At 39.9% G+C, this 22,533-nt stretch overlaps 1 protein-coding gene across 1 annotated transcript in view; it reads left to right on the top strand.

Moving 5' to 3' along the window:
• Positions 1-22,533, top strand: part of ZCCHC14 (zinc finger CCHC-type containing 14) — a 51,219-nt gene that overhangs the window by 7,404 nt on the left and 21,282 nt on the right. The window contains exon 2 of the mRNA XM_062007142.1: positions 6,371-6,494. Within this exon, the coding sequence (XP_061863126.1) occupies positions 6,371-6,494 (124 nt within the window). The remainder of the gene's footprint in view (positions 1-6,370; positions 6,495-22,533) is intronic.

Raw genomic sequence — 22,533 nt, 5'->3', positions numbered from 1 at the left:
AATGCTGGTAACACGAAGTCAATATAATATAAATGTCATTAAGGCAAATGTCATTAAGGGATAAAGGCTTCTATAGCAGATAAGACTATCTTCTCTTGAAGATACACTTCTACACTTCTCTTGAAGTATGCATTAATCTTCCCTTCTGGTGGCTACTTCAGCTTTTGGTAACATTACACAGAATCTGAAGGGTTGGGAAGGACCTCAAAAGATCATCCAGTCCAACCACCTGCCAGAGCAGGACCACCTAGAGTAGGTCACACAGGAGCAGGGACATACTTGTTCATCATTGCTGACAAACAGAACAGCACTATCTTGTTCAAGGTCTGGCTATGAGCAGTTATCACTTTTGATTTTGAGGTGGTTTGCAAAATTCAACTTTGATTTCTTTCTTGTTTTGAAAGCAAAATGAAGTATCACCTTCCTTTTTTTGAAATATGCCTGATGCACCAGAAGCCTAGAACAAAAGTGCCTTGAATTAGCACAGTGTGAGTCCACTGGTTGCACTTACAGCTTCTCTAGTAAGCTATAGTAAGTAAATTGTGGAAGAGCAGGTAAAAAAGGGCTATTGTTTTGTATCTTATTTGTATTAATGTGGGGTTTTTTTTCTGTTGCCTTTTTATAGTGTTTTTCCCTTTAGAGTTCAAACTTTTAACTCAGTGTATCTTTTCGTCAGGACATCCCATGTATTGCCATTTGACAGGCTCTAATGGCTAAGTCTTGGAGCCTGTGTAGTAGTGGCAGAAATCATTTCATTAACTAATATTAAAGAATTCTGAAGCATCTGCAGAATGTAGCTTCACTTGTTTGTCTTACAGGGAGAGTGCACATCTTTGCACAAACCAGAGTTGCTAGGTGTTTTCAAATGCCGCTTTTCACTATCTTGAATGGCAAACATGCAGCACAAGATTAAAGTCTGGTTACTCTACGGTATGTTTATGTTCCTAGTATTAACAAAGTATTCACAGTTCTTTAAGCAAAGGATTTTTAGTGGAAATGACTTAGTCTATAAAATACAACCCAATTTTTGGTCCACCAGCTCTACAGAATTTATAATGGAACCTTGTAGCAGGTGTGGGAATGTCCCCTAGCATTTAAGTACTTTATGCCTCATTTCATTCCTATAATAGTCTCCCAGGACAAAAACCATCAGATCTATTATCCCATTTCACTATAAATTGCCTCTTCACCCTTTGTGTTCAAAGATGGATGCCTTTTGACCAACTTCCTATGAGAATAGGTGTGAGGCCTGTGGTAGCTGCTCAGTGTTTCTCAACAGGGGATGCACCTGACTAGATTGCACCTGGTGCTTACATCTTTTTTTGGTAGACCTTGCCTTTTGGAACTGCATTAACTTCTAGCACAAACCACTCTTTCAGTTGCATTCATGTCCTAGTCCAACAGTGCCACTAACCTCATGTAAATTTAAGTGTTGAGAACTTTAGTAGGTATGTGAAAAATTGAGTGTCTTTGTGTTCCTTAAACATCCCTGTGGAAGAGCCCAAATCTTCAAAAGGTGGAGTAGTTTTTAATTCTGTTCTTCTAGTGGAAGAAGAGTCAGGTATTTGCATATATAAGTAGGTGCAGAACTGGTGCCTGAGGTCATGGTTTCATAAGCAGCTGGTCAGACTAGTGGTTTGTTGCTACCAAGAGGAAGGTGTTTGCTCAGCCTTGCTCCTCCTGGATCTGTAGTCTCAGTAGATTTCTGAATTTCAAGACCTTGCATTGCTTGCTCTTGTTTCTGGCTTAGACTCAGCTCACTGAACACTCTCATGCTTCTGTAGATTGGCATCTGAGTGTTAGCAATGCCTTTTTAGAAGCTAAATTGTTGTCTTGCACTGGGAAATTGCAGTTTACCTGCCTAAGCGTGCAAGGGCTGTATCCTTGCCATCAGGCTTCTGCTAGGCTGTTTTTGCAAACAAGATTGTACTGTGTTAAAGACCTTGGTGTTAACCTCAAAATAAGCTTCTGTTAATACTCACTAATATGAAACTGGCAGGAGTGAATGGAGTTCACTGGGTTTGTTTCCTCCCCAGATTTCAGCACTCTTACATGTTACCTACATCAGCTTCAAGTGTGGAGGTCAGTTTATGATTATGAAAACCCCTTTCTAATGGAGACTTCCAAAGCAAGTACTGGCAGGAGCATTAGTCTGTGAGACTTCCCCAGGATATCACTGGCCACTTTTGAAAACAGAATGTTGTGTGAAAATTTTTTCTATGTGATCAGTGGGAGAATGTTTTCATGTGACTTTTAGCTGCAGCCCTAGTATCTCCCTTGTCTGACTCACTGCTTTTGTATTTTGTCCATGTTTCCTGTGTAATGTGTGATGGAAATTCTTTACCTAACTAGGTATAGAAATCAGTGGTTTATTCCCCTGGATCCTGTGTCAGTTTCCTTAAATTATAAGTCATGTTACACTTTAGGTAGTAAGCTATGTTGATTTTTAGCGTTGGCTCCATTTCAAACTAAGTCAGCAAATACTTTGCCATTAAACCGTGTATTTTCTGTGTTCTGTTTAGTTATTTTTAAAAGGAACATATAATTACTGTTTTGGTAAAAGTCCTACCACATTAACTTCCATCAGTCCTGTTATTTTTATGGGAGACTTTGCCATATTAAATGTTAGGCATTGTCCCTGGGGAGCAAAGCTTACAGATGCTGAATCTGGCTTCACAGATTGACCCTTTTCCACATTGACTTCACTCTGGGATAGTGGCAGAGCCTCTTCAGGCTTTTCCGCATTGACTTCACTCTGGGATAGTGGCAGAGCCTCTTCAGGTAGCAGTGCTAGAAGAGAAACACCACCTGGGAAGGAACTACTCCTGTTGATTCTGTTGTGTGATTCTAGTTATTATTATTTTTGTCCTGTGTGCTTTGGAGAGCTTTCTAAAACTGTTTTTCTTGTTGTCCTAAGAAGATCTATGCCTGTTAGTACATCTCTGCTGCCGAGAGGAAAATCACTGCATACTGCTGATAGAAATTTGTGAGGCAGGTTAAGAGGGAAAAATGTGACTTGGGATACCTTGGCTTGTTTATCCTGATTTAAGGCAATTGTTTCTCTTCCTGCCAAACTCCTGGGAGTGGAGGGCTTCAGGATGGCCTTCTGTGATCCTATCCAGCCCTTGTTGGGAAGGATGTGCTTTTCAGTAACTGATACCAGTTTTGATAGTCTTTATTACTATGGAGAATGAGGCACATCTAGAGTCATAGGATAAGCCTCCAGGCCACTCTGATGGAAATAAGTTCAGGAATAATCTAATGAAACTAAGGAGAGGTGCAGCACAGGGCTTTGCTTCTGCCTGCCCCTACAAAATGCTGCACTGAGGGCAAGTCTAGGGATAGTGAAGCATATTTCTGTTGCTTTAGCTCTCTAAGTTGTTGTAGTTGATGAGCCTTCAACCTGATCTAAGTGAACCTGCTTCTGCAGAGGGGTTGGACTAGATGATCTCTAAAGGTCCCTTCCAACCCCTACCATTCTATGATTCATGGACTGTTTCTGCTGATGTTCTCTATTATTTCAATTGAAAACTCCAAAGTCTCTTGTTTAAATGTCTGATGCTGTAGCCTCTTAGCCCTTGAACTATTCGTGAATTTTTCAGCATTTATAAAATGTCACTCCTGTGTTTTCTTATTATATATAGCCTGAACACTTCTAGTTTCTGTGATGCCAGCCTTTTCACCTTTGCTGTGAACTGGTGCACCTTAAGAACCATTAAATGCTTGACCTCCAGAACAGCAGATGCTTATTCTTTAATGGCCCTTGTTCTCTATTCAGTATCTAGTGACTACTTAGGTTTGTGCTGAGCCCTCGTTAGGGATTGCAGTTGTGTTCAGATAGCAGTGAACATTCCTCCCAGAATTTACTGAGTCTCTGCAGTTGCATTTTGACACATCCTTCCTGGACACTTATTAGCTTTTGCTAGTGTTTCTTCCAAGCCTTGCAGGGTGGTTATCTTCTGCAGCTCATAGCTCATGGGTTATTGTTTCTCTGTCTTGCTCACCCTTGACTTAAAAGGAAAAAAAAGACTTGTTACTATTTTGGAAATAAAGCTTTGATTTGCAAACCTTTTCAGTATTCTTACTTTCCCTAAACAAATCCAAACCTTTGTAGTATTGATATGTTTAAGCCAGTGGAAAAATGTATTTCAGATTTGGAATGAAAGCTTTAAGCAGTCAGTTTGACTGGTTATAACACCATTCAGCTCACTAACAAAGTGCTCCATTTGGAACTAATCAGAGCTTTGTGATTTTTCTAGGCCAATTTGAAACTGCTTTGCTTTGATGTGTGACTGATTCAGATAGTATATGAGCTCAGTCAGTCAAGACATATGGGCTAAATTAATCTTTACCAAGTATATAAGAATGAAATCTTTATGGAAAGGATTGGAGGTTGTGTATCAGGGAAATGCTAATTTTAAACTGCACGCAATGCTCATTGTAAAGATAGTGGAGGGAAGGGAATACGAGATAGGAGGCCAGACACGGTTCCAAACTGCCTGTTGAGAGAGTCTTCTGGTACCATGTGGCTATGTTCTTACTCGATTTCGAGTCCTATTAAGTGGTTATATGCATGTTTGAAACCTGTCTGTTGAGGAGAAGATAGTCTTGCCTGAATCTAATTTTCTAAGCTGGGGGTGTCATTGCTCAGTCCACTGGAACTCCTTCTCCACAGCAATCCATTGGAGTGAGAGCTTAATGAGCTCCAGGAGAGAGAGGGTGTGAGAGAAGCTTGGGTAAAGACTTACTTTGGCAAAGAGATTTAAACTATTCCTCACCCTCCCCCTGAGTTTAAAGCTTAATGGTTACATTTTCTAATGTAAAAGCTCGATAGAAGTTGGGGTTATTGGTGGAAAGCTGTGCTGAGGGAGCATACAAGTAAACTTTAAAATCAAATTAAGCTATCAGTGCTGAAAAGGAAAGCAGCTACTTGTAATCCTGCTTTCTTCTAACACTCATCTGTCCTTCTGGATTGATTTGTTGCACGTGTAAGCTTTTTTTTATGGGTGTCAAGTGTACCAAGTCTTGCACTTGTGCTACTGCCTTTAACTGCATATAAATCTGTGAACATCAGTCTTAGAGTGGAGCTCACAATAGGTAGTTGTATAGAGGTGGGGAAGTGCTATTTTTACTTGCATTGTGTATTCTGATTGATGTCAATATGTGAGGCTAATGATAGGGTGTGAACAGCATTGTTTTAACTGTAAATTGTCCTAACTCATTGCACTGGCACAAGTAATGGGGGTTTGAGTGAGCCTTTCTCCTACCCGGACCTGGAGTCTCTGGTATTAGTTACCATGAATAAAGGACAGCTTCTTTTGTTATGTTGAGGTGCACATTTTTTCTCCTGTGATTTGTGAAAGGCAAAAATCCATATTAAATTCTAATTACAGCTTTCCAAACCAGGATTTCCTGTGGATGGAAAATGTGGCAATTGAAATTCAAGTAGTGCACTAGGAGGAGTGCTTTTGTTAGTCTGAACTACTTCTTTAAAGTGCACTTTTCCTCTTTAAGATATGTAAACTCTTGTTTTCAGTACTGCTAATGTAACTGTTCATCCACTTCTGCTTCTCATTACCTAGAAAACAAGAGAGTAATTGCCTTGCTTGTGAGGCAGGGATTGAATATTGTACTACAAGTAATAGACGCTGGTATTCAATTGTGAATGCTTTTGTGGACAGCAGCTGAAGTGGGCAGTGTTCAGTTCTGCCTCTTCTAATGACTTGTGTTTGTTTCTGTAGCTTTAAGTAGTGTTGAAAATACTTTTCTGAGGCTAAATGCAGATTAGAAGGCATGTATTAGGCTATGAAGTCTGTTTTGATGATGCAGCCTTCTGCTTGGGCAGTTCTAGTGTGCAGTTTTTCATTGCAGTATGATGAGAGCAGGTTTTGAAATGGCAAAGACAAGAAGATGAGGTTTTTGCTAAATTGGAATTCACTCCTGGTAATCTGTGTGGCAATACTTTCAAATGCCTTGAGTCTGCATCTAAAAAAATGTATTTTCCAAGAGCCCTCTTCCTCTAGTTTTCTTCTTGGAGGGTTAAGAAATGCAGTGTGGAGAGGTTAAGGGTCCTGCAATATCCCTGCAACTGACTGCTGTGTGACTATTGTTTAGAAAAGAATTATACTTTAAGTAGCTTTATAGATTAGCCAAGATAATCTAGATTTGTGAATAGCTACTGACTAAAACAACTTCCCTGAACTGTTACTTTTGGAATATCAATAGTAACACCCCTTGGTTTTAAAAGAAGCAATGCTGCCTGACTGCCTTCAAAGGGCTTCTGCTCACTCTGGAGGAAGGTGTGATGTTTGTGCATTCCCTCAGTTTATTTCACTGGATTTTTGTGGTGTTTCTGTTTTGTTTTTTCCAGGTCACTACGAGGTCTGAGACCCCCATCAACAGTGTCAGTAACAGTTTAGAAAATGTACTACATACATCAACACATTCCATTGAGGAGTCATTACCCAAGAGGCCTTCGGGGAAACACTCCAAAGGTGTGTCTCTTTCTGCATGCTTCCACTGAGGGAACCAACTTGTATCTCTTAATGGTCATCAGGGTGATTTTAATTGTGATTGGAGACTGGAATTTTGCCTGTTTACTTGTAGTTTGGGTTGAGCAAAGGAAGTCATCTGCCTCTCGTCCGTGTAGTAGCGGGTTGTTTTGTGGATGAGGCATATGGTGATGAGTGGTGCTTTACTTGGGGTGAAAGCATTTAAAACAGCAGTTAGGCTTCGACTTCCAGCTTTCTCTTGGTTCCCAGCAATGTGTAAGTGAGAAGCTGAGGGAAGAGGGTGCATGCACCCTGAATGTGAGGAAAGTCTTCAAACCCTGAGCTGCTGTTTGGTTAGAACAGCTTTTGTGAACTCTTTGTGGTATTAGTAAAACCAGCTCTGTATGACAGAACTAATGCAGGAGAAATATGCCATCACATTAGCAGCACTAGTAAATTGCCTTCGAGTGTCATTAAAAATACATCATAGACAGTGCTTGTATTTGGAATTAGCCTCCAGAGTTCTAATTACTTCTCTGCTACTGGCTTACTGCATAACCTTATAGTTTAATACCAGGTAAATGGTGACCAAGGATTTGAAAGCATATCTTCTCTCAGAGGAACCCATATAGATTGGAAAGGGTTAAGTGTCCCAGAGAAGGATTCTTCACTTTCCTCCCCCAGCCCTCCTTTTCTGTGACATACTCAACTATAATCCCAGTAGCTGTAAGTAGCAATAATTTTTACAGCAGAATAGTGCTGTAAGTAGCTATTTCTCCAGCTGTAAGAGCCATCAGGGTAGCAGAAAATGCAAGGCTAAGCAGAAGCATGGCTAGGTTTGTGGCTTTCATCTGATTAAAAATAGGACAGGGTTCAACACTGTTTTCATTTGTACTCAGTGATTGCTATTCCAGTACCATATATGCTAAGATTAGTCATGGTACACTGTGAAAGTTAATTAGGTTTTCCTCTGATGTGTTTTTCTTTTATGGAATACCTGCTTAGGTTCCAGAGAATGAAGCTTTTTAACTTATAGATTGCCTCAGTGATAGTTGGTGAAAGGAGTTGTGGAACAAACACAGTTTTCTTATTAACTGATATTCTGTTTGCTGGTTCACCACCAGCAAAGACTGTGGTGAGTTCTCCTGGCTGTGTGATGATTTGTCTGTTAGGGAATTCTCCCTTTTACATTCGAATACAACTGAAGATGATTTGCCAGCCTGGAGCCACCATTGCTTGCTTACAGGTTTCTAATTCTCACAGTGAACATTCCCATCTCTTAATTTAGCAGGACCCACTAACTTTTTAACCTAGAGCACATGGAATTCAGGCATGAGAGTATGAGATGGACAGATTGTTTGACCAGTTGTGTAATTCTTGTGTTGATATTTTCTAGTGAGTCTTGTTTCAGACAGCTTGAGGAAACAGGATTTCTTCTCACTTGTGGTCAGAAATAGTGAACTGCCCAAGTTCGTCATTCCTCTCTTGGCAAAACACTGAAGCTGGAAGTGTCTCAGTTAAAAAGGCTGTGGCTGAAAAGAAGAAAAATGAGAGAGCTCAGGAAAAAATGGAGTATTCGTTGTGCTTAGTTGGATTAGAGACAGTTTGTATTAATCCAGTGAATGATTTTAATCCTGATTTGTAGAAATGTCAGTAATGTACTCTGTGTATAGTTAAACAGTGAATGGGTTTGTAGTAGGCTTGGACCTGAAAGCTATCATTGGCTATATTTTCCTTAATCCACACTTTGAAACTAGCTTTTAGTATAAAATGTTTCAAGTTTTCTTCAGGGGACAGAGACAAGAGGAGTGGAGTGTATTGCTAAATACTCTGTGACAAACTGTGGTGTAAGTCTATATGCACTTGTATTTGCATTAAGTGGTTAGCTGGAAGCACTTATGCACGCTTCATGTAGAGACCTGTCAGATACATAGTATCTGAATCATTTTGTCATCCTATCTGCACAGAATATTGCTGCCTTGGGAAATGAACTTATAAAACAAGTGTCACTTTGAAGTCCATAAACTTCCACTTTCACCTCAGATACACAGTTAACTGGGGGAACATTGAAGCATTGGGTACTGGATCCATGCTGTAATGCCCAAGTTGTAGGAGTGGTGACCAACTGGAGGCAATGGTATGGTTATTTACCAAAATCCACCATTTTTCCTGTGCTGGTCCTTCAGTCTTAGCTAAAGTCTTTTTCCTTTCTGTATGTATTGATGATAAAGCAGATGAACATCCCTGCAAAGTAGAGTTATAACACTAGGGAGATCCTGTTCTGTTGACATAAGCATTTTGGGTATCTCTGCTTTACCTGGACTTCTGTTTTGTAAAATAAAGTTCAAAGATTTGGCCTATGCAAGTTTGGAAAAAATAGAGATGAGTATTGACACAGAGGGATGTGGCCCTCTTCTAATAACTGTGTCATGCAGTGTAAATTGTGCTTGTTACTCCTGTTTTTTTCTTTGGTCAGTTAGGATTGTTCAAACCTGTTTTCACAGATGTGGAAGTTAGTTTAACTGGAAGTAATTTTGGGAGATGGAAACTTTCCCTGTTCTCAGGGACGGGCTGTTGTTATTGTCCTTGTAAATAAGCCTGTCTGCAGCTTACAGGTTGTAGGGTATGGACAGATCTCACTGGTTGTGGAGAACAGAGGCAAATGCAGGTAGATTCTTGTTAAATGTAAGAGAAATTCTAACAGGGATGTGTTGCTAGATTGTGCTGTCTCTTTTTCATCTCTTTCTAGGATGTAGTTAGATTTTGACTGTTGTTTTGACACTGATCCTAACAAGATAATCAAATTCTAATGCAAGTTAGGCGGTTATTATTTTGCATGAGCCACACGCTCTTCCTTGTGTTGCCCAAGGCTTTTATCCACAATACTACAAGAACTGAAGCAGTGCAAATGGAGCTACAGAAGCTACTAGTGTCAGAACTGTTGATTCCAGTTTCAAAGATGAGATTTTTATGCTTGCAGTTCGCACATACTTTAGCAACAGTGCAGCTGCAATGGTCCCTTCTATGGGCACGTTTGTGTTTCTCAGCACAATGCCAATGAATTCAGCAAACTTGGTGGAGGGATTCTGATAGACACTGAGGCTGGTTAAATTTGGGGTTTTACCCTACATTTTCTGGGGGCCACCTCAACCTTTTCCCTGCAGCAAGTGACCCAGGTGGTTATAGAAAGTCACTGGTTAAAAATAGTACATTCACTAGCAACTTTTGTTTTGCAGGCAATCCTGTGCTGGTAGCTAAGGGAAATTCGGTTACAATGCCAAACTCCAGAAGGAGCTATCTGACCTATGGGAAGCCCTGTTCACAGAGCTGACTTGTAACAAGCCTGTAGATGTAGTTGTTCTGACCTTGTGTGGCAATTCCCAAAAGAAAGTAGCTGTAGTTATCAAAAAACCCCAGCCTATTTTGTAGTTCTTTTTTAAACAGCAATAGAATTTCCCATACAGCAGAGATGTTATTAATTTACACTTACTGTGAGGTTCCAAGCAGGAGGATTTGGCCATGAGGTGGAGAGCACTTCAGGCAAGCACTGCTCTGTGCATGTGACATACTTCAGCAATGTATTAAACATGGTCAGTGACCGCAACATATTTTCCAAAAGCACAGCAGAATGAGGCACATTAGACCAGATGTTGAAGTGCAGAACAAAAGCATCTTTATAATAAAGGCAATGTAACTTGCAAAACATGGCAGTGTGAAGAACTGTGCAGTCTTCATTCTGCAGTTTCACATGACACTGAGTAAAATTTTGATTTGTCACAGCCTCTGTATGAAATTTTCTGCACTGGCAGTTGTGTGTTGGTATTTGAGATGCTCATTACTGCCATGAGGCTTTGCAGGTGGCACTTACCACTGTTTTTCCTCCATAAAGCAGTCTGGAAGATGGTTTCCTCAACTGAATATGTCTCATTTTCTGCGAAGTGACAAAAATTCCCCCGTCCTTGTGTTTCCTGTGTATTTATCTTGCTTTTTCCGCTGTTGCCACACAAAACCTCAAAACTGTCTCCAAGCCAGTCTGATTTCAAATGAAGCAACTGTTGAAATATGATCCTTATATAGTGGAGCTGAATCACAATTCTTGCAACACATGCATCTAATGATAGGCACAGACTGCTTTCTGTGGACAGAGAGGAGTAAAGCTCCTAGATGTAAAATGGGTGCAGTAGGCTTTATTCTACAATCTGTACTCCGTTTGGCACTCCTGCTGAGCACACTAAAACTCCTTGCTTAGTTGAAGGTATGCTATTAGTCTACATAGAGGGTTCCAGGCTGGAGTAAATACATAGGATAGCACCTGACTTACTGGATAAAAGCTGCAGATAAGAGCTGCAGCCTGTGAATACAAGCAAAACCAAACTTTAGAGAAAATACCTCAGTAAAGTACTGATTTAATTTTGGGTTAAGTTTGGAATGTAAAGCATATCATTGTTTGCAGTCATCCTGTTGACCTCAAGTAGGATATGAGTTGCAGATGGATTAAGCTGGTGATTATGAGCAGCAGGCTTTGGTATCCAAATTGTTTCATTGTAAAAGTCAGCAATGTGTGGTGTAAGCCATGCAGAACTTCTAACCACAACTTTTTCCCCTACCCAATCAATTTTCCTTGGCAAAATGTATTTGTGTGATCTTGCACCTCTTCTTTGTCTCCCACTTCCTTGACTCATCTCTTTTTCAGCAGGAGCTATTTCTGTTGATGGCAATCAACAGTCTTTTCCTCCTGAAATGTTTGACACCAGTTGTTCAGCCTGTTGAAGGCAGGAAGAAAATATAGGGGACAAAAAAAGCTCTGAAATCCTTTTGGTTCAGGGTCCAGGCTTTATAATGCCTTGTTCTGCATCAGTTGTGTAGCTGGATTATTCTATTTTTAAGTAAATACATCATCTCCAACAATATTGGGTCAACTACTGTTAGGGTAGGGCTTAAAGAAATATTTAGGCTATGATAATCCTTCAAGAAAAATCTCCCTCTACCAACTGTACATAATTTTTCAGCTGTTTGTATAAGTCTTTGTTCATTTTATCTCTGAAGTGGAACTCTGCATCTAAACTTCAGCAGTGTTAGGTTATTAGATCACACACAAGACGTTGCATTCCCAACTTACTGTCTCTAATAGTCTAGTTGTTTTATGAGTATCAAGCATTCAGAATTCTATCAATCAAATCCAAAGATTAGTGTACTTTAAAAAATGGTTTGATGTTGCATATTTTCCTCCTGTACTTGAAGATTATTGTATATTAAGAAATTTATTGAAGCCTGTGTGGTGTATAAATTGTGCAGCTTGGTCTTCTGGAGCTGGAGTTCAATTAAGGTTGGTGGTTTAGTTTTGCAATAAACATAACACTTGTGAGGTTTATTTCTTTCTTTAATTTGAAAAAGGAAATCAAATCTTTGCATTTCATCTCATGTCAAGTTTGTACTGATTGTGGTTATGGAGGCGGGTATAGAAGCTCATTGGGTGTCCTCAAAACCAGGGGACACAGCAAGTAGCTCACCCATGAGCTGTGTCAGTGCTGGGAGCAGATTTCCACACTCCTGAGGATGTGCTTGGACTCTGGCAAATTTATGTTGGTAGCTGTTAATAAAGTAACTTTTGTACTCTCTAGAGGCTGGAGTCAGTATTTCTTTGTCATCCTTGTTACTTCCCTTTCCACATAAGCATGACTTGAGAGATCTGGGATTGCTGTGACAAGATACAAAGGGAGAGGAGAGCAGCATGGGGACACTGAGTGAAAAGTAGACTTCTCATCTGCCCACTCACACCAAAATTGTGATAACCTTTTTGTGTGAATACTTAAAGGTATTTCTTACTGGAGTTTGTAATTCATAGCCTAGATTCCTTCAGGAGAGCAGCCCTTTGTGGTTCACTGGCACTTTACCAGCCCTTTGTGGTTCACCGAAACTTTACATGAAGACTGAAAGGTCTACCCTTTGGCCAAGAGCTGCACTCAATTGGCTTGGGTGGAAAGTCATGCTGTATATAATTAGCAGTGGCTCTTGTTCCAGTGCCTGATGGAAGACTCTAATGCACATTTCCTGTAAGCATTTCTAACTGTGTACATACATTGTGCCCTGTTCACATAATCACCTAAAACAGTGCTTATATCAGGCCTGTACCTAAGGGCATTATCTTGAATCTGCTGAGTGGTTCTTTTTCTTTAGTCTTGTTTAGACTTCTTGCTTGTCTTTCCTCAATATCTAGTTTGGGCTTTGTGCTTGTCTTTCCTCAGTAAAGGTGATGGAATCCGTCTGCTCAGGCAGCTCTGTCAGTCTCTACCTTATTAACTTGAGCTTGTTGATTAAATTCATTCAAATTTAGCAAAAGTATTTTGAGTTTTTAGTGTCTGGGTAGAAGTGACTCATTCAGGCTTCCATCTAGAGGAGAGATGAGAACATTTCAGCCCTTATCCTGTTTTGTTTGCCCAGACACTCACTGTGCTTGGTGTGTTTTCTGGGCTAGAGGCAACATGTGCTAATTGTTGCCCAATTGGCAATTCAAGACAGTCCTGTGCAAATCTCTGTAGGGGATGCAAGACTGAACTGGCATCCTGCAGAAGTAAATGTTGTGCAAGAGAAGCAGGTACCTTGCCCTGGGGCAGTAAAGTATTTAGTTGTGTGTATGTTTAGGGAATATGTGGAAGAAACTGACAAGTTTAAGGTAGATGTAGATATGGGAAATAGTGTTGTTGTAGGTCTGTTGCAGGGGATATGGGGCAGGAATCTCTACAGAAGAGGAGGAGGCATACAACATAGGTCCATGGGGATATAAAGCTTCATTTTACTCCTTACTAATTCATCTTGCTTTTATCCTTATGTTCTATAAAGACTTGTTCTAAATTTGTGTGCTAGGCAAGATCATTTCCTTATTAAACATCAGGAAATGACCAGCTTTAGTTTTGACAACGATGAACTTGATTTTTGAGTACTCCAAAGCCTGTTCCATTTGGCTTTAGTGGGAGTTGGATGATACTTCTGTTTATAATGAATTAGAATCAAGCTACTCTGAAAAATACAAATTCTAAGAATAGTATGCTGGTAAATTTAGCTGCCCCAAGGAGTTTTACCTCACTGTAATGCATTCCTCAGGCAGATTCCTGGTCTTAGATAATGACAATGCAGTTGTCAATGTTTAATGTGAGATGATAAACTCATATGTAATAGTATTTGCCTTTTTCCATGGCTCTTCAGAAGCACAGGAGGCAACACTTAGGCGTGTACATTCCTAGAAGGACTCTGGTATTGCCAGTTCATGTCTGTGAAGTCCTGGAAGCGCCTGCAATGGCGTGTTAGTTGTTAATGTAGATGAAATTAATAGCCATTATCGCAACAGCTATGGAAGCAATAGCATGACCTTCTGCCAGTAATGGAAACAGCATAAGCAACTTGAGCTTTTAATTAAAATTCCATTAAATGAGCAAACCCAATTATGCTCAGATCTTTGGGTGATGGCTTAATGCAGAGCATCTTATGGAAAAAATGTACCAGAATCAGAGCAGAACGAAAACGAGCTGGTGTATATCTTGGTGGAACTAATGTTTAAACCTGTGTTTATACTGAAAAGCCTTTACAAAGACAGAGAGTAGGGACGGAGGAAATTTCAGATGTATAAATTTATTGAAGGACAGAAAACATGTCACACAGGACAGGAAAAATGAAGGTGAACATCAACTGCTGATTCTTGTCTCCTGGCAGTTCCTGCTACAGCCTGAAGGCAAACAGCTCTCTAGGACTGGACCTTTGTGTCTGCTGCCTGAAGATTAAGAGATGTGTGAAATGTTCAGAAATGCTCAGCTGTTCATTTGCATCTCTTTAGAACATAACACCCTTTAACATCTGGAGAGGTCTGTTCTGAAATAACCTATTTCACTGCCATGTTAAACAGAGATACAGGCATTTCACATAAATTGCTTGGGTTACATCTCCCCTAAACTGAAATGGAAAGAAAAATCACTTGAAAGGAGTGATTCACATGTGTTCCTAGAAAACCATCATGTCCTTACCCTTTGTGTTTTTTACTTACTGTCACAAATGTACTAATGACTAAATGGCAATTTTCTTGTGTAGGGCACAGTTGAGAAGCTTTTTTAGCTGGTTAGTTGTTAGCTGGTAGATGTTCTCTTCCTCCTCTTACCAGTTTGTTGTTAAATCCTTAATTTTCCAAAGCATCCTTTTTGTTTTCATATGCCTTTTTTTTAGGTTTAATTTTCTTCCCCAAAAGGTGTTTCCCCGAGGGTAACAGGCTGAAAGAATAAGTATTTTATCAACAGACAGCTGGAGTTTTTACAGGTAGTTGCACATAGAAGTTGATGTCATCGTGCACAGATTTTTGGGTTCAGATGTGAGAATTCCTGAGAACTTAAATCTTGTGTTTCTTGCTTGATTTCTGATGTCAACGTTAGGATTTGCACATCGAGACTTTTCTCTGCAGATGTGGGAGGCTGTCAGTTTTCCAGAGGATCAGACCGCTGTAGGGAAAAGATACCAAATGTTAGAGAAATTGGTGGTATTGGAAGCAATAGATTCTGGTTTCAAGTAGAGCAGTAAGTCACAGACTTGCATTATCCTCAGTACTAAGAACTGGCATGACATTAGTCTGGTTACTGAGGAGGCAGAGAGGAAGTATGAAAACACGTCACAGAACAGTTGTTTACTTGGCTAACCATTTTCTTTACTTCCCCTACTATTGCAGAAAATATTTCTTTATTCTGCTTCCCTTCTTTCTAATCTGGAAGTGACCTTATTTAGTACATGACAACACTTTCTTTCCATGGAAGTGATCATGGTTTCTCACATTCAGTATCTGACACAAGGGAACAGATGGACTGCAAAGAAGAAACGAATGTAATAATACTTACCCTAGTGAGAGAGACCTTTTGCAAATGGTAACTCATGAGCCTTAACTGCAGGATATGTGCAGCTAGAGGGGAGGAAATTGGTCGTGGTTTTTTAGTGTTCTCCTGCACTTTGGCTACCAGCTGATGCCAGCCTTGATTCACAGGTCAGAAGACAGTGGGTGGTTTGATTTTTATTTTAGACTGCAGATTCAGACTTGGAAGGAATTGGTGCCTCATGTCCTTTGCATGAGCTGACTCTTGTGTTTGAAATACGGCTTGGCATTACTGTAGAGTCTTGTTTTATGTATCCATCAAGGTAGGATAATTCTTGTTTCACGTAAGGGCTGAATTTGTGTCTGTATGGCTCTCAGAGGAGAAAACCTCAGGTTCATGTCAATGTTTGATTTTTCTAATGAGTGGTAGAAAAGGCTCTTTGTTTTGCTTGTATAGTTTATATATAATTTCTTATGTATATACAAATGATGTTATGAATAAATATATAATAAAAATAAATATATCTAAATTATGTGTGTCTTCAGTCACTTTTATCTCCTTTTGATAATAGCCAAACAAGGAAATGGTGCTGTCAACAGTAGGTTCATTATAAATGGAATCAGAATGAAGCTGAGAACAGTCAAAGCAGTGACATTCCATGTGTTAATTCAGTTTTATTTGGGATTGTTTAAAGAAAGTTGGATTCTTCTGTTTAATACAGGAGAAGTTTTCATAACTGCATCTGTTGAAAAATGCCAGAGGAGAGCCAGTTAGAGACCTGGATTAAGAGATTTGGCAGCTGCATGGATAATGAAAGCATCTAGAGTGTTTGTGGGTTGATGCTAAGAAGTTGAGAATAAAATCTCATTTGAGGATTGCAAATAGTGGAAACTGGGAGAGGTTTAAGGGGTGATACTGCCCCAAACCTGTGTACACCAGGGTGTCTTGTCATCTCATCCTTTCCTTAAGTGTTTGATGCTTATGCTGTCAGACGTGTTGCTGTGAGAGAAGAATTGTGGCCCTGGTCCATATGGTCTGTTACCATGTGCCACACAGGTGGAGCAGGAGACAAACAGTCAACTTTATTGTTGAGGTGCTTTGCCAGCTTTAATTTCTAACTTCACTTTCTCACTCTTCCGTGCTGGAATGTCATAGGCTGTAACCATGCAGAAGAATGGTTTTCATTAAAGTGAATTTTACCTCTCAGATGCATGGAAATGTTAAACTAAAAGGTTAAGGTTTTATTTGCTTTCTGACTTCTTCTTTTATCTCCCTGCTACAGAGAAGAAAGGCAGTGACTTGCTGCATTACTTCCCTGCCTGGAGTGGATGCATTTCATCAGTGTATGGTGCAGATGCTATTTTTACCAGTAACTGAAAGGGGTAGCCCTGCTAAAATTACATCATTAATATACACAGCTGAGAGGAAATGGCATAAAACACATCAGTGCTGTAGAAGATTATCGTGTTTCCCATGTCTGTGGGTGAATTATTCATTGTGTATCATTCAAGCAGAGATGCAGTTGGACCACCATTATTTGCAAAACATTCAGACTTTGCTTATAAACACACCTGGGGAAGAGTGTAGTAAGTGAACTTTGTCTGCAAAACCAGTAGGTATGACGTGAGTTTTAGTGGTCCGAGGAGCTCAGTTTGTGTTCCTTCCTGTCTCAAATAGTTGAGGGATTTGCTAGATATCCTACTGCTGCAAAAGATGGTGGAGAACTAGAGCTTTAAACTCTACTTTTGCCAGAAGTATGTTTTGTTTCATTCTGGGCTGCTTGCTAAAGTGTGGAGATTCAAAGCTTCAAGATTGAGGTTTTCAGTGGATGGTGGTTTTGTTTTGTTTCTGTTCCTTTTCTTTCAGTTCCTGGGCATTCTCACTGCCTTGGCAAATACTAATAAAATGTACTTCTCTTCCCTCTTGTATTTGCTTCATAGATGTGTTATAGAAACAGTTGTCTAATAGTTGTAGAGTATCTCAAAATAAGCTTAAAAACTGAATTGGAGCCTTTTTTCCCTTTGAGTTACTGGTCAACTCTTGTCTGGGATCCAGAATGAGAGAACAATGGTTTATACAAGTATAAAAGGAAACAAGAATATTAAAGCGTGAGACCAGAGACCTGAAAATGTACCAGGACATAAGTGCCAACAAAAGGAGAACCTCACAGAAGTGTTTGTGCAGAGGGATATTTGTTTCTCCCTGAATTAAGCAATTGAATGCATTTGTGGCTTTTGGCAAGACTGTATGTACTTACAGTTTTGCCTATTCTAGATTAGTCCCTTAGTCTGGTGGTTTTATGTAGTGTGCTAACAGAGTATTTTTTAACTGTTATCAAGGTTTCTACGCTATAATTCCTTAGGGGGAAAAACAAAATTGAAGCTGGCATAGAATGACTTTGTCCTTGCTGCTCTTGCCTGCTTGTTATTGCAGCCTTAGTCATGAGTTTCAAGATGCTGATACTGCTCTCAAAAATGCAGAAAACAGCACGTGCTTATTTACATGAGCATTAAACTATGCTGCTCTGGAGTAGCTGTCTCTCAAAGGCTGGCTGCCTGAATTCATGTACTTTAGAGCTTGAAATGCACATTTCTGCTGTATTTTTGCATTGAAGTTAGAAAACCTTAACTCTTTTTAGGTAGCTGAAGGAATCCTTTGGCCAAGCAAAGCAATCTGATCTCAGTGCTGTGGTGTTTTATCACCAGATTGCCCTTCAAGCCATGGCATGCTGGCTGAGCAGCTGCTGCAGGATAATCTCACTGCCGGGGGCCATCTATGCCGATATATGGTTACACATGGCAGCCCACAATCTGTTTTTGACTGTGCTGTGGGGGGAAAAAAAACCCCTCAAAACATATCTTTCTGTAATATGCATAGCATATACATGGAATGTTCAGGTCCTGACTTAGACTTTTAAGCTTGAATTGTTGCTGGGTAGATGCAGTTGTGGTGTGTTAGAACTGTTGTTATGCAGTGGGGACTGGGTCTTTTTTATAAGGAGTAACAATGGATTATAGTTAGATCAGTGGGACCTAGAGGTCTTAAATGAATAAAGTCTTATGGTGAAGGAAAGCTAATGGGTAATAGGTAACCTTAACTCAGTTCCCCTTCTCCTCAACCCTGAAAAAAGGTGGCTGCTTGTTAGTTCAAACTGCACTGCAAGGTGGCACCTCGCATTATTTCACTGAGGGGTCTGGTGTGTTAGTGTGAGGCTCCATTTGTCCATCTGTATTTAGGATATTGCTCAAAACTTCAAAGCAAATGCCAGCTCACATTCCCAGCTGTGGTGACTACCTAAATGTGTCATGTTTTCCCCATCTGGTTTCCTTTCAGGGTGGATTGGTGGGGTTTGTATTCTCTTTCTAGGCTTGGGGTAAGTGTCTGTTCCACACAGACATATGAACTTCAAAGGCTTCATCTGCAGGGGCTTTGTTTCCTGCTGTGGTGTTTGGGATTTAGTGAAGCCTGGGTTTTCAGGGGTTTGGTACACATTAGCACAGAAGCTGTGATGAGGCGAAAGGTCTACACTCCCAAGAGTGTTTTCCGTGGAAAACTGACTTTGTGGGTTTAGTTTTGTTAGTGAATATAGCATTCAGATTAGAACTGATTATCTGGCTTGCCTGGACTTTGCAGGAGTGCAGTGAATTACGTGCCAGAGAAAATCCTTTCTAGGGAAGCATAGAGCATGAGCTAACCTCTTAAAAACAAGAAACAAAGCCCGTATTTCATTTACAGTGATCTAAGAACATTAAATAAAACAATCACTTGATTGGAGAAAACTAGACTAAATATACAACTGCATGTTACTTCCCCAGCCAGTGAAAGTATTTATATGCAAAGCTGAGCATCTCTTGATTGCAGAGATATTTTTACTAGCACGGGTTGCATAATTAGATACGGGCAGCCTGCTTGTTTTAATTGCCTATAGAAGAATGTATGGTGTTGGTTACTGAAGCTGCCTTCAAACTGTTTGAGCTTCTGGTCACTTTTGCAGGAGTATTTTTCAAAATGAGTTGCACAGTCCTCTGAGAAGTCTGTTAAATGGCAGAAAGAGGATGAGTCATTGAACCGGATTTCTAAGCAAATCAAGTCCACAGCTGCGTTTGTAACTCATACAGGCTTTTGCTCAGTTGTATGAAAAGAGTTAATGAGTTGAAGTTACATGTGGAATTAGCCAGCTTAGGGAATTAGGCAGCAAGTATATTCTACAAATTAAATTCTGAAATTCTTGAAGAAACAAGCAGTCCCCCAGCCCCCAACAATAAGCACATGCTCAGGTTTTAATCTCAAACACTGTGGCTAGTGTCTCCAAATGTGTTCTAGGATAACTTTAAGCCTTTATTGTTGCAAATGTTTACCTAAAATCATGCTTGAAAATGCCAAAGTGTTTCCATGGTATTAAAAAACCATGGTTAAAGATTCCCTTTTGGATATGTTCTGCCTGACACGATGGAGAGATACGTCTTCACTTGATAAGAGCTACTGAAACTAAGGAATATGTTTAACCTGTTGCTCAGTTGTCCCTAACTAATGTCAAACTCTTGCAACCTTTCTTGGCTTTGTGTCATAGCTCTCTTTCTTTTCAGAGCATTATCATATATATTTCAACAGCATATCCTTGGTAAGTTTATGTTTCAAGGCACAGCACCTGTTTAGTGACATGTGTTGGTGCTCAGATTTAGTAAGGCAGGGGAGCTGTTACACAAATATGTCCAATACAGAAGCCCTTTCTGGATAATTTATGCTGTAAAAGCTTTTTCTGGCATTAGAAAAGAAAAAAGGCAACTTGTAAGGCAGTTGTGTGTTCAGTGGCAACGGCAGGAGCTCAGCAGCAGTAACCCAGAAGTTACTGTTCTTGGCCTGAAGTATTTGGTCAGGAAAAACCTTCAAATTGGTGCTTGAAGCTGTATCTTGATTTTTTTGTGAAGCAGCTGACTGATTGCTCTGGATTTTACGTTTTCCTGTCCAGATGGGAGCCTTCCCCTGCCTGCAGTGCAGACGGCTCTTTGTTTTATTCCAGCTTTCCAATCCAATGAAGTTGCGAAACTGTTCTTTAGGTTGATTGGCTTGTGTGGTTGGCTAAAGTGCTGACAGTATCATTCAGTGTTACTCCAAACAATGTATGAATGCCATTAAAATCTTAACAGCTGACATATACAGTCATTTTTTAAATATCTGTCCTTTTTGTTGAGAAACATAAGATCACTGAGTTGGCAAAATAAACCAGCCACACTGAGGAAACAGCGAGAACATGAAAGCTCCTGGTTTGATTGGGGATGAGCAATACAATCCCATTGCATTATTGCTTCCTGTATGCTGCCAAAAGTAAGCTGATGTCCTTGATTTTTCAAAAAGCTGTGTGATTATTTCCTGTGGAGTATTGCAATTCATAGTCTTCAGTCTTGCTTTTAAATTAAAGTAGGATTAACTTGTCACTGAAACACATGTTGTGAGTGTTTGTTTCAGCCTTAGACATTTTCTAAGTTGGAAGAACTCTTCCACTTCTTACAAGTGTCAGTTCTAAGCCCATTTCTTTTGGTAATATTGCTGCTAACAGTTTTTCATCATGTCCATGAAGCTTTAACTTCCAGTGTCTTCCTGTGTGTTTTTGTAGAGGCAACAGTCAGACAGAAGAGTTTCTTGCTAACTAGTAAAACTGTTCTGTTTGGTTACGAGGTTTTTCCTAGCTGTAGCTTCTTTTTTTAAGCAGACACCATGGAAAAGCTGCTGTCTGCTCTCCTGCTTTTAGTCTTAAGAGATATCAGCAGGAGCCCTGTTACAGGGCTGAACTGGGTTCCAACAAGCCCACTGTGCCTTAAACTTGAGTGCTGTTTTCTTGCTTTTTTTTCTTCACAAAAACCATCTGTTTTGTGAAGTGAAGATGATCAGCTTAGCATGGACTTTCAAGGAACCACAAATTCTTGATCCTAAGAGAAGGCCAAAAAGTGGAAATCAAGGGAGCAACAAGTGACATGACATGCTCAATACAAAAACTGCTAGCCAGTAGTCCCTGGGTCATGCACTGACAGACGTGCTTCATTAGCTTGAGTCACAGGAGAGGTGAAGGAGCAGAGGCCTCTTTTTGTCCTCTACTAAATTTTTCCTCCTTTATTTTTCTAAATGGAAGCTGTGATGGTAATTAGTTCTGTCTCATGAATTTGTCTCAGCCTGGCAGCATTAGTTCCATGTGATACTTGGTTTAAAGAATTCAGTTTAAAAGTGACTGCTCCATTTGGAGTCTCCTGGATAATGTGACTTCTTTTCAAGAGTGTGTCAGTGGGTTTTGTATTGATGAGGCCGTTGTGAAGTTTCAAAGATGCTGTAAATGTACAAATCTTCTTTGGAGCAGTCTTTGATTTCGTGGATGGTTCAGGCTTCATGGAGTATTTTCAAGATACCTGATGTGAGAGGAATAAGCAAAGATCTTACTGTGCTTTCATCTCAAGCAAAATTTTTCTGCCCTCTTTTGGAAAGGGAAGGTAAATGCTGTGTAACTTTTGGTTCAGTTTAAGTATTTCTTGCAAGCAGCAGCTTTATATGTGCCTAAAGGTTTTGGCATCACTTACGTGTCCCAGTTATGCCTCTTCACATGTTTTCTCCATCCATAACTAGAACTGTAGAGGGAATTGCAACATCGTTTCTTATATTTGACTTTTTCTAGAAGTAGTAAAATAAGACCATTTTCCAAAAGAAACTCTTATTTTCTTACCTGTTTTCTTACACTTTTAAGGGAACATTCTAAGCACAGTCCTTGTTGCTCTAGAGTGGAAACATTTTCCCCCTCTACCGTAGCTAAAGGTGGACAAAGTCAAGGCTGTACTTGACATTATTTGAATTTACCTCCAATATATTCTTTAAAAGTATTATGTCCTGCCTTTTCATGTTCTTTCCCTCCCCAGAAGCACAGTTCTTGTAAGTACAAACATTACATGCTAGAGAGCATCTCTTGTTATTCCATTATTTGGATTCTGTCCCACTAATGTTTTGATGTGGGTTGGGTTTGTGTGTGAGCTGTTGTGAAACAGTCCAAGGTGTGCTTTTGCTGGTTGTTGAATAGAACAGGGTTCAAGATTAATGGTTTCAGTGTCACCTTCTTAGAATGTTGTGATTCAGAACCTGTTAGATCTGAGTTTGGAAGCTCAAAGTGAGGCTTCAGAGACATTCTTCTAGTGAAATCTTCCTCTGAAGAAGTCTGAGGG

This window comes from Colius striatus, chromosome 14 (genome assembly GCF_028858725.1).
Source record: "Colius striatus isolate bColStr4 chromosome 14, bColStr4.1.hap1, whole genome shotgun sequence".
NCBI classification, from domain to species: Eukaryota; Metazoa; Chordata; class Aves; order Coliiformes; family Coliidae; genus Colius; species Colius striatus.
Note: the sequence above shows the minus strand (reverse complement) of the source record. Positions and strands in the feature narration are given on the sequence as shown.